This window comes from Tauraco erythrolophus, chromosome 1, assembly GCF_009769465.1.
Source record: "Tauraco erythrolophus isolate bTauEry1 chromosome 1, bTauEry1.pri, whole genome shotgun sequence".
NCBI classification, from domain to species: Eukaryota; Metazoa; Chordata; class Aves; order Musophagiformes; family Musophagidae; genus Tauraco; species Tauraco erythrolophus.
In genome coordinates this window covers 16,269,121-16,279,882 of record NC_141465.1, presented here as the reverse complement: position 1 = coordinate 16,279,882, position 10,762 = coordinate 16,269,121, and the positions used below count along the sequence as shown (strand labels likewise).

The 10,762-nt window shown below is 42.8% G+C and overlaps 1 protein-coding gene across 1 annotated transcript in view; it reads right to left on the bottom strand.

Moving 5' to 3' along the window:
* Positions 1 to 410: 410 nt before the first annotated feature.
* Positions 411 to 10,762, bottom strand: part of CRYBG3 (crystallin beta-gamma domain containing 3) — a 99,894-nt gene continuing 89,542 nt past the window's right edge. The window contains 5 exon segments of the mRNA XM_086622928.1: positions 411 to 2,414; positions 3,821 to 3,980; positions 4,577 to 4,735; positions 6,919 to 7,042; positions 10,423 to 10,562. Coding sequence (XP_086479054.1) covers positions 2,326 to 2,414; positions 3,821 to 3,980; positions 4,577 to 4,735; positions 6,919 to 7,042; positions 10,423 to 10,562 — 672 coding nt within the window. The 3' untranslated portion in view covers positions 411 to 2,325.

Sequence of the window (10,762 nt, the reverse complement as noted above, 5' to 3'; positions counted from 1 at the left end):
ACTGACTTGTTTTTTCATTTGTAAAGTTCACCAGCAAGAAAACCCGTTTGTTCTGGTTGTTTGCCCTGAGAGAACAAAAGCTGCTCAGTAAAAGCTGTGTATGTTGTTTCCTAAAGGGGTAAGACTTTCCCCAAGAAAACCCTTTTCCTCCTCTCAGGTGCTGCTACCTCTGGACCTCTACCTCCTCCAGCACCAGTTTAAGGTGAAAGTAACCCAGGCCTGTAAAGGGAATCTGTGTCTTCAATGCTCATTTGAGTGGGTTTTGATGGGAGCAGTCCAGTTATGTTAGCCCTTGAGCATCGATGTTTGATACGCAAATTAACGTAACAGCAGTCACATATATTCACTGTACTTATCCCTTTTTTTCCCATTTGAAAGGAAATAGGTTACAGGAACGTGCTTGACATCTGCTGAAAACTATTGCTGTATTTAGTTTATTTAAAAAGAAATCAACAAGCAAAATGTTCCTCCTAAAAAAAGTTTTATACAATTAAAATATACATGCTTAGCATTTTACATTCAAGATCTCTTAAATAAAAAGCCTGATTTACTTTGTTATGTAACACCGACACACCAAATAGGATTTAGTCATTGTTGGTGTAAAAGACTAAACTTTTTACACAGGCTTTTAAAATTTCATATGGGAAGCAAGTCACATGTAGAAGACTTGATATACTGACTTACATACAAAAAGCTAAACAAGTGCTTTAGTTGGAAAAATATATACTGTTTGAAGATGTTCCTTAAACAGCAGATTTATGATAATTTTAGAATGTAAAATAGTAAGTGCAAGTAGATTTTTTTTTTTTTAAATAGTACTATATAGAACTCCATTTCATATAAAAATAGACATAGATATATTTTATTTCTGTGGCAAACGAGTTACGTGGTTTTGCTTGTTTGGGGATGAATCCTGTTTGAATGCACAACTGGAATAGTTACAGCTTTTGGTTACCTGTCTTTTTACCTAACCTAAGCTCTTTAAATAGTTATAGAAATACATACCCTCCATATACAAATAAGCAAAAAAAAATAATTACATTTTCAATGAAGTAGATTAATTTAGTGATGCTGAAAATCCAATGAAGTTACCAGTGGGGTGTTCACAGCCCTGCGACTGTCTGCAGTTCCTTCTGTATGTGTCAGCGTTGAGTGAGGAGCTTTTCACACCTGCAGCAGCCACAGTCCAACGAGGTGTTTGGCTCCACGTCTCAAGTGGTAGCTGGTAGGCTGGCTGCATAGTGCTGAAGTTGAGAGAAGCACCAGCATGCTGAGGTCTGGACCAAAGTCCTCATCCTTTGGGATAAGACGTATGTGCTGCTGATGAGCCACAGTAACACTGACGTGCGGTTACTCTCTTCTTTAAGCGAGCGTTGAGGTGCAGGCTGCTAGCACCTTTGAAAATACATACTAGGGTGAATTATTTTCTGAAGGAAGACATGGTTCTAAGACCAAATTACATTGTATTAAATTAATCTATATACATCAAAAAATAGAGCTGGAGTTAAAATCATTTCTGCTCTAAACGCAGCTAGCCCTTGTAGAAATCTGGCCGGACCCAGGACCTTTTATTCTCTTTCGATCCATGCACATATGGCTCCATGGTAAAGGTGATCTTCAGCCATAACTCACAATTTCATGGGTTGGGAAAGGGACATGGGTCAGCAAAACTGGTTCCTGAATCTGAAAATTTGGTACTGTTGGAACAAGTGAAGACAAAGTAACACTGAGGGGTGAAAGTCAGGCTTCTCTGTTGCCTCATTTCACACACTCAGCTGGTAATTCCAGTTCAAAGCTGTCTTTTTGAATAAAGTAAATTGCATTTCAGCAAGATACATAATTTGAGCTTCAGGATCACTTGGAGCCTGACCAGTTTTACTTGGGACATAGATGTCCACCTCCGCCTCTTTCAAGCTCATTAGTGCATTCATTCTTCAGCGAGCTTCCATCAGTTCAAGAGGAAGGTGAAGACAACGTTTCTGAAGAACCTTTCCCATATTCTCTCTTGCAGTTCCTATCCCACAAAACTTACGTCTAGTCTTTTGCATTTACTTTTAATACTTCAGCTGAAGAGTAATAGTGACTTTCATAGGAGCGGCCTCTTAAGAATCAGCTTTCCTGCAGAAAGCCATCAGATCAACCTCCCATCTTCCAAATCTGTGCAAAATTCAGTTGGTTTTGGAGTTGGTGCTTGGTATGAAGGAAAGTAGAGAGGAGTTGCTGCTTAAGGTTCCAGTGGTGTGTGACTTCAGTAGTTGTTTCTTTTTTCTTTCCCCTCTAGGTGTTAATAACCCACACAAGGTCCATCTGTGTGGTGGGTTTTACTCACAATATTTCAATATCCCATTTTTGTGAATGTTTGTCATCTATCGGCTGATTCATGATGATGTGGTTCTTGTCATAATAATTTCCTCCTTAAAAACAAACGAAAACAAAATCATGAAGGAAAAATTTTAAAAATACATGCTCGGAAAAGTCTATCTATGATCTTCAAAAAGCATGACTAAGCTGAAAAATAGAAATTCCACAAGGTAGGGGGCTGGTGTCTGCTTCTCTACCCCTGTATGTTTGTCTCCTTCAAACTGTCACTTGTCAGCTGAGGCCCTGAGGAGCTCCATTAGTGAGGAAGCAGAGTGTACCACAAACTGGAGTCTCAAAGGCACCTTTGTGCACAGAAACAGCAACTCCAAAGAGATTTTGCTTTTGGTGGATCCTGAGCGCCTGCTATGTGTCTGGATTTTTAAGGCACATATTGCTATAGCAGAAATACACAGATTCCCTGAAATGTGTGAGATTATTTAGGGTAGCATATCCATTTCAATCACAAACTTAGGAAGTCCTTAAAATTTCTCTTGACAGTGCATTCTTTATCATAGTACCAGAAATAAAAACCCACTAAAAGAAACGTGTTCTAAAGAGCTGTCCCGTGGTATCTCGCCAGTCCAGCCTTCAGTGTTGTATTTTGCAAACCTACGCAGTACAGCACTCTGAAAACTCAGTATTACCAGTTGCATTTAATGGAGTAACCATTCATGAATTAGTAATGATAGTTAAACTCCTTAGTTCCAGAAGCCAGGAACACTCTATTAGTTCAACATCACAGGGCTGAGAATTCATGATCAGGAAGTTTGAGCTGCAGAGGTCAGATGTGCAATGGCCAGTAAGGCGTTCACTGACAAGGTTGATTCCTTCACCTGTGGGATGTGCTGTCACTGGGCTCTGTAAGCCCTGCAGGGGTGTCTGGCTACTAATTAATTTACTTAGACCTTTAATTTGAGAAGAGAGCACCACAGAGCCCCCAGCCTCATAACCAGCCACTGCAGGCACTACCATTCCCTAGTGCCGGCAGCAGGGCTTAAATAAACTGTGTGTGAGGAACAGGCATTCTCCAGTGAGGTAGTTCTACTGTGATGGATAATTAGAAGGACTAGGACTTGAGCAATGACAATTTTAACCAGCCTGAAAACATAAGGAGTGAGCACTGGACTCTTTTTGAGCCACACCTATTCTGTGGTTGCTTTTCCTTCACCATTTGTCTTCTGTAACTTGCATTTCTTGCCATCAGTCCTACTGAACTCCCTCAAGTAGAACAGTTGATCTGATCTGATCAGGATAAACCTCTGGGATCAAAAGAGTAAGGTTGCCCCCTGCCCTGTTGCTTCTTGTCCCACTGTCAAGCAACTGGGCATAAACCTAATAGGAAAGACAGGATTCAGTATTTAACCTTAAGTACAATATGGCAATTAACATCACTCAAAACACGCACTTAAAACATGTGAGGTGTTTGTTGTGTTGTTTTTTTCTTTTTTTCCCAAAATACCTTTAATATCAAGCACCAGTTGGTCGCTGAGGTATGAACTGATGGTTCCATCCTCATTGAGCCTCCACTTCTGCCTGTCCTTCCCATGTTCTGCCCAGAGCGCGACTTTGGCCCCAGGCACATCTCTGCCACCAATGACATCCAGACAGGCATTGTTAGCCTACGGAACAAGGGGAGAAGTGAGATGCAGGCCACAATGCCTCAGTTTTGTGTCTGACTTGTTTGTGTTTCAGGCACTGAGCATGTTGCAGTATCATGCTGTAGTTGGCAGAAAGCCTGGCAAGCAGGCTAGGAACAGATTATTCAGCAGTTGACCAGCTGCTTGATCAAAGGTGGTGGTCTTTGTTAATTCAGGTGTTTCTTATGTTAAACCACCAGCTCTTTGTATTAATAACAGACTACCAAGGGCAGCATTAATACAAAATCACTTACTTTCTTCACATATTACTTTTCAGAGAAATTCTTTAGAGGTATGAACTGAAACTTGCGAGTTTAGACAAAACCAGGTTCCTACTTCCAAGAACATCAGTCCTGTTCGACAGATGTGAAGAGTCGTGCAACTTGCCAAAGCAGACAGATCCAATCTGTCTATACGTAGTATGAGGATGTCGAGGTTATACAGTTTTGGTTTAAGATGCATGGGGGAGGCCAAAAGCTGTCCTGGTGTTAATGCTAGCCCTACAGTGACAGCAAGAAGGGAAGGTGAAAGGACAGGAGGTGATATAACCCAACCACTGCCACCATTTGGAAACTCACCTTGGATTTGAAGAGTCCACGACAGTAGTGCCAGATCTGGGTATTCTTGCCATTGTATGGGGACGCACACACTGATGTTGCTCTTATATCTGCCAGGCTTCCAGCGACTGTCAAATATTTACCTTGGGCTCGGTTCTTCACTCTGAGGTACACTGCTGGCTGAAATAGCGGGAAGGAAGATGGTTATAAGACAGAGATTAAGGAAGTTGATGTGAGAATGCCTCCCCTCCACCTTACATCAGTTTCTAAAGTATATGTTCCCACCAGTTTCAGATGAGGATGTTCAGTAATTTTTTTGTTGGAAACAAATGTGCATGTAAAGCAGCTGTAAGTGTTTTTCACATGCAGACAGACAGCTGTAAACAGCAATGGCAGAGAAGGTTTTTTTTTTTTTTTTAAGTATGTCTATAGAACTAATTCCTGTGAAATGCAAGTATCTCTAGTTCTGCACATTTCACTTATTCCAAGGCCAGCAAAAGGGCTGCACTCCACAAGCTTTTTATTAGGACACAAAACTCACTGAGTGACGTATCCAGCAACTTCAACTCCCATTTAACTGGAATATATGGCAGAGAGTTTCACCATTGTTTTTGAACATATACAGAAAACAGGGACTGACTTGTTTACTCAGTTTACTCAGAAAATAAGGAGATTTTGCAGGGCTTCTACAAGGTTCAAGCTTTTGCTCCGTTATTCACTGATCTTGGTGCAAATAAAGAGCAGTGAGTTATAAAGGGCAGCTCTGCTGGAACCCAATTCAAGCATAGTTTTTCTTCTGGGAGCTTTGAATCTCCTTTTTTTTCATATTAAAACAAACTCTAAGGTATAGACAATGCAGCCTCTCTCCCACCAAGCATCCACAAACTAATGTGTATTAGGATAGTGTACAGTTATTTACAAGGAAGAGATCGTACTACGAAGTCACAGAGCAAAATTTGTGTCTCATTTTGCATGAGTTTCAAATGTTTCGCTTCTTCCTGCAGTACCTCTTACACCGGCAGACTTGACTATTTCTGTAATTTGCAATGGAGACAGAAGGAAGAAATACAAAGTGGTGCAGGTTTGTAGCATCACTCCAGTCTCAAAAAAAATGACCACATGCGCACAGAAGCGTCAAGCACTGCTAGGTGACCGCACAAACTCAAGGAAGCCCTCACTTTGCTGGATTTAAAACAAAACAAAGCCAAAAAAAAAAAAAATCACGTAAACCCCAAATGCCAAAGCCCCAGTAAAGCAGCTGAAGTAGGCCTTATAACGCTACCAGTTACCAAATACAAAAGCTCTTTAGATTGCTGGCTGAAGAGAATGCTGGTTTTAAGATCAGCACAAATAATTTTCATTATTATTTGCAAAAACAGAGGCAAAATGGGATCCTTTGGTAGTTGCCACTTCCAAAGAATTCCAGGGACCTGTCAGCTTCTTAGATTAGCAACTATTGGGGCGGGGGGGAAGCAGATAATAATCTTACTGAAGATGATTATTTCTATTCACTGCAACATTTCCCCAGTTGAATCTAGTGTTTAAAAATAAAGCAGCATTTGTCACTAAAAGGAAACAAGTTGTTCTTGTGAGAAGCAGAGCTACCAAAAACTCTTTTCCAGTGCAGTTACTGCTGACGTTCCCTGCTGCTCTCCCCTGCCCTTCTCCTGCCTGCCTGGACACTGCCCTCCCACAGCTTTGTGGCTGGGCACGCGGCAACAGGTGCTTGGACTGGTTTGGAGCTTCTGTGCGTCGCTGATTGCCTGATGCGTCTTGGAAAGGCAGAGAAGCAGAATTGTTCCTGCTTTTCTTCGACTGAGGGGCGTTTATCTCGGTCTTGCTTGTCTACCTACCTTTCACAAAGCTCCCCAGAACTTTGTGGTTCTGAGACCTGACTCTTTGAATGAGACTGAAATTGGTGTTACTTGGGGTGAGGCAGAGAGGGAAAGCCTAGTGGGATTGAAGAAACTTTGCTTCTTTTGGAAATCCAGGCTACAGCACAATAAAATTTGCTTCCATTTATGTTAATTACGAAACACGCCAATGCAGAATTGGTTTTCTCATTATTATTGTTATATGGCAAAACTGTAAAAATAGAGCATCTACAGAACATGCTAATGAGCCATTCAGAAAAACAAAACTTGGTTCCAAGAAACTAGGAATTATTTCCCTTTAGGAGCCTAATATAGATCTCAGTAACTGCCACTAGAGGAATTTTCTGCTTCAGTAATCATCCAGTAGGTCCTTCTGAAAGACTGAAAGAGTACAACGCTCACCATTATACTTAGTGGTAGAGCTGATGCTTGTGCACTCATCCCTGTCCAAAACAACAAATAAATTGTCCTCATACAGTGGTACAGTACCTGCTTCATAGGACGAAGGGAGCCAATTGCTTTCCAGCCACTGTGTTCATTCCAGTTTGAAATCTCACCGGGTTCCAGCAGAATCTGCTTTCCTAAAAAATTACATCCCTCGTATGCAATCCACCTGGATACAGAACACAAAAGACTACACGTCAACCACAGCAAAACTAAACTACAGGCTTGTATTCAGGACTGTGCTCTTGACAGCCCCCAACCCCCTCCGTAGCAGTGCTAATTTGAAACCTTTATTACTGTGCTGCAAAACGCCGTCCATTCCAGTGGTTTAACTGTTTTCTGTCTAAATTCAGACCTGTGTTGTGTTTGTTCGCCTGAAACGTGTAAATGCCACTCCCTCCCCCTCCCCCCCGATTTTTCCCCAGAAATATGAGACGGGAATAATGCAGGTTTCAGTGGGCAGCACGCATTAGGAAACTAGAAGCCACACACCGTACTGCACTACTTGCAGCTTTGCCTGGTTGTACGTATTAATTATGGGAGGATCTTGTTCAATGTTTCCCTTTGTTACAGTTAAAGCTTTTCATAGCTCTTCCCCTTGTCTGAAAACACACATACAATATTTACTCCAAATCTATACGTTGCTGTAACAGACTTCCCTGTAGTGAATATAGCTGAGCTGTGGACACAGCTGAATCTTTCAACACAGAGTTAAAGCACCAGCACGTACAGATCCCTTGTTCTCCAGGCATCTGCTCAGTAAATATTGCGTTGCTGCTTACAAAGGCAGCCTCAGGATCACAGATCTGTTTTGTTTATATCAATAGGACATTGTTGTGCAGACAGTGAATCCTAAATGTCTGACTCATTAACTCCTCTGAACACAAAGCAAATACTGGTTTTCCCAGTTACCTGTTTGACAGGTCAGCTGCCAAGAACATGAGGGCTGGCAAGTCAGTGAGAAAACATCCACAAACAGTGCTCACAGCACCTGTAATTTACTTCTCCCCACTGCACATAATTTGGAGAAACTGACAGCCAGCCTTCCTCAGGACTCCATGGAGGCTGAAGTGTGCCAGCTGTGAGCTGCCTTGTAAGGAGGCCGCATCCCTGTTTCTTCAAGTCCCTACCTCCTGACTAAGAGGTATTCAGAGCAGCCTGACCTCTAGCACATTCCTGACTCTTTTGTTGTGATGCTTTCTGTCAACTCACTGAGACTTCACTGTTAATGTTGTTCTTGGAGCATCAGACTCGTTTGAAATGCAGTTTCAAAGCAGACATTTACAGGAAACAGAGAGGGGAAGGACTGTTACAGCAATCACCCTCTGAAGCCAGGTTGGGCTTCTGGCATTCAGTGACGCAGACAAAACTCATGTCTGCTCTCACGCAGACCAGCAGCCTCCGCTGTGCCATCTTTCCCACGCCTTGGAATACCTCAGCCCCCTGCCCCCTTCGCCAAGCCATGGTCCAGGCTTGTGCCATTTCTCACTGAGGTGGTCAGTTGGCTCAGGAAGGATCCTTGTACCTAAGCCTGGCAGCAAGAGGCCATCAGTATATTTCCATAAATCTTAGTAATTTGTCTAAAGCTGACAAGTAGGTTTTGGGCAAGGAGCCAAAAAAACCTCTAAATCCGCCTTCCTGAACTCCTGATCACAGATAAGGCAAACAAACCCTCTGGGACATCCCACAGAGTTCCCACAATCACCTGCCACCCTCAACATTCATGCTACCTATCTGCAGTGTGGGATGAAGACAAGCTGTGGAGCTCTATTTCCTAGGGAGCATCACAAGGAGCTCAGAGAAAGCCCAGCCAGTCTGCCCTGACCCTTCCCTGACAGGGAACCATCTCACCTGGCTGGGATGCTTGGAAATGAAGAGGAAGGTGGGGAAGGCACTGGACTTGCACTGACTCTCCCATGCTTTTCTACTATGTGATCCCAAAGCCGTCACCCTTCCTTTACAGCCAGCTGCATAGGCAAAGTGATTTAGTTTCCAGTTCCACACCCCTGATGAGGGGGCAGAGAAAGCTCATAAAGAGACGTTCCCCAACGGGACGCACTTTATAGACCGTAAAACCTCCACAGAGGCATGAAGATTTACGCACTCCCACCAGAAATAAGTCAGGTGTTCCTCCCAAATGCAGTCTTTCCTCCTCCGAACTAGCACAGATCACAGGGAATGCACGTGTGCCGTTTTCAGCCTCAAAGGGCAGCTGCCTGCCGCTCTCATCTGGGGCACCTCCAGACAACAGCAGCAGCAGATAACTCTTTTCAGCAAGAGCTCAGGACAAAAGTGACACAGATGTCAGGGACTAGAATTTATAGGGAATTGGCAAAGCTCTGTGGGGAAGCTTATAGTCATTATGGGCCCACAGCTGAAGTCAATCGCCACTGACTGCTCTCAGAGAAAGGGAGGTTCAATCCTTACCTAACCTTTCAGGAAAATACTTGTGTGAAACTCCAGAAAGAAAACGGTCCATGGTGCTTTGGAGCACTAGCTAGATTAGCTTAACCTTTGTACCAAGCTGATGAGCGCTCAATCAGTGTTATCACAGGTAGCTGTAGAAGGGTTTTGGCTTTTAGGTGGTTCACAGACTAGATGTGTTTGAAAAATCAATCGTAACAATCGCAACAGATATACCTAAGCCGTGAACAGTCTACACTAATTCCTTGCCCAGTTAGTTCGAATTTTGCATGGTTTTGTGTCATCCCATAAGATCTCTGAGGAAAATTACAGCCTTGTCTATGTAAGAAAGGAGGGGAAAAGGTTAAAAATAAACACAGGAAATGTCTGTCGCATTGGAAGAACAGCAGTTTCCAGTCAGTCTCAGTTGTAGGATGGGACTCTGCAAGTTATTTGCTGCTGCTATGGATGTGGAGGCTGAAAACCTGGCCAAGACAGAATACTTGGGAGTGTCTCCAGGAGGTGAAAGGGGGAGATGTGGGAGAGGTCAGAAGGTTGCTTCTGCAGATGTAAAATGGTTTTCACAGAAGACCCTGGGTGTGCATTCACACTCATGGAGGGGGGTTAAACTAATAACAGAAGCAAATTACTGTTCCAGCTGTTAGATTCACCCCAAGCTTCCCTCAGAAGCTGCTGCCTGTTTGGCAGCCGATCAACGCGTCAAGCTTCACTGAACCATGGCGGTGGTTTACATTAAATCACTGCGCTTTATGGCTGCTGTTTTACAGCCAGTTAATAAAGGCAGTCCAAGTTTACTCTACCTGTCTTTGTAAGTCAGCAATCAAAACTTATTTACTTTTGGTTCCTGGTTTGAACAGGCTCTATTGTTCATTACTGTATAGGGATAAAAGGACAATTCTTACAGGAGGAAATACACCCTCGGTCCAGAGTTTTTGTTCAGTTTGGGTCCTGAAACAAAAAGCGGGTCTAGCATTCAACTGCATTTTAGAATCTTCTATTGTATCAAAATAAAAGTTAGAAAGTAAAACACATCCTAAGAAAAAAAGGCGGTAATTGGGAGAAAATGCATGCTCAGTATTAGCTCCAGTAACGCAAATCTGACAAGAATATTTCTTCCATACTTACAATCCACTTCTAACCCATACAGACTGAGTGTAAAAATGAAGGTCCTCATTCAAAATAGAATTGACAGGTTCATTGAAGTGCAGCTCTCTGCCCTTGCAGCATTCCAGAGCAAACAGACTGATGGAGGGCTCGGCAAAAACCTGGGGGGGGAAGGAGAAAAAAAAGCCAAGTTTTACTAGGAATAGTCTAACTTCAGTTGCTCGCCATTATGCACACATTTGTCCACTTCAGTTTAAATTCCACAAGCTTTTGGGTTAGATCATGCTTCCTCAGCAAATGTAACAGCAAGGAAAAAAAAAAACGTACATCCACCAACAAAGCACACAGAGCTGAAACGTGC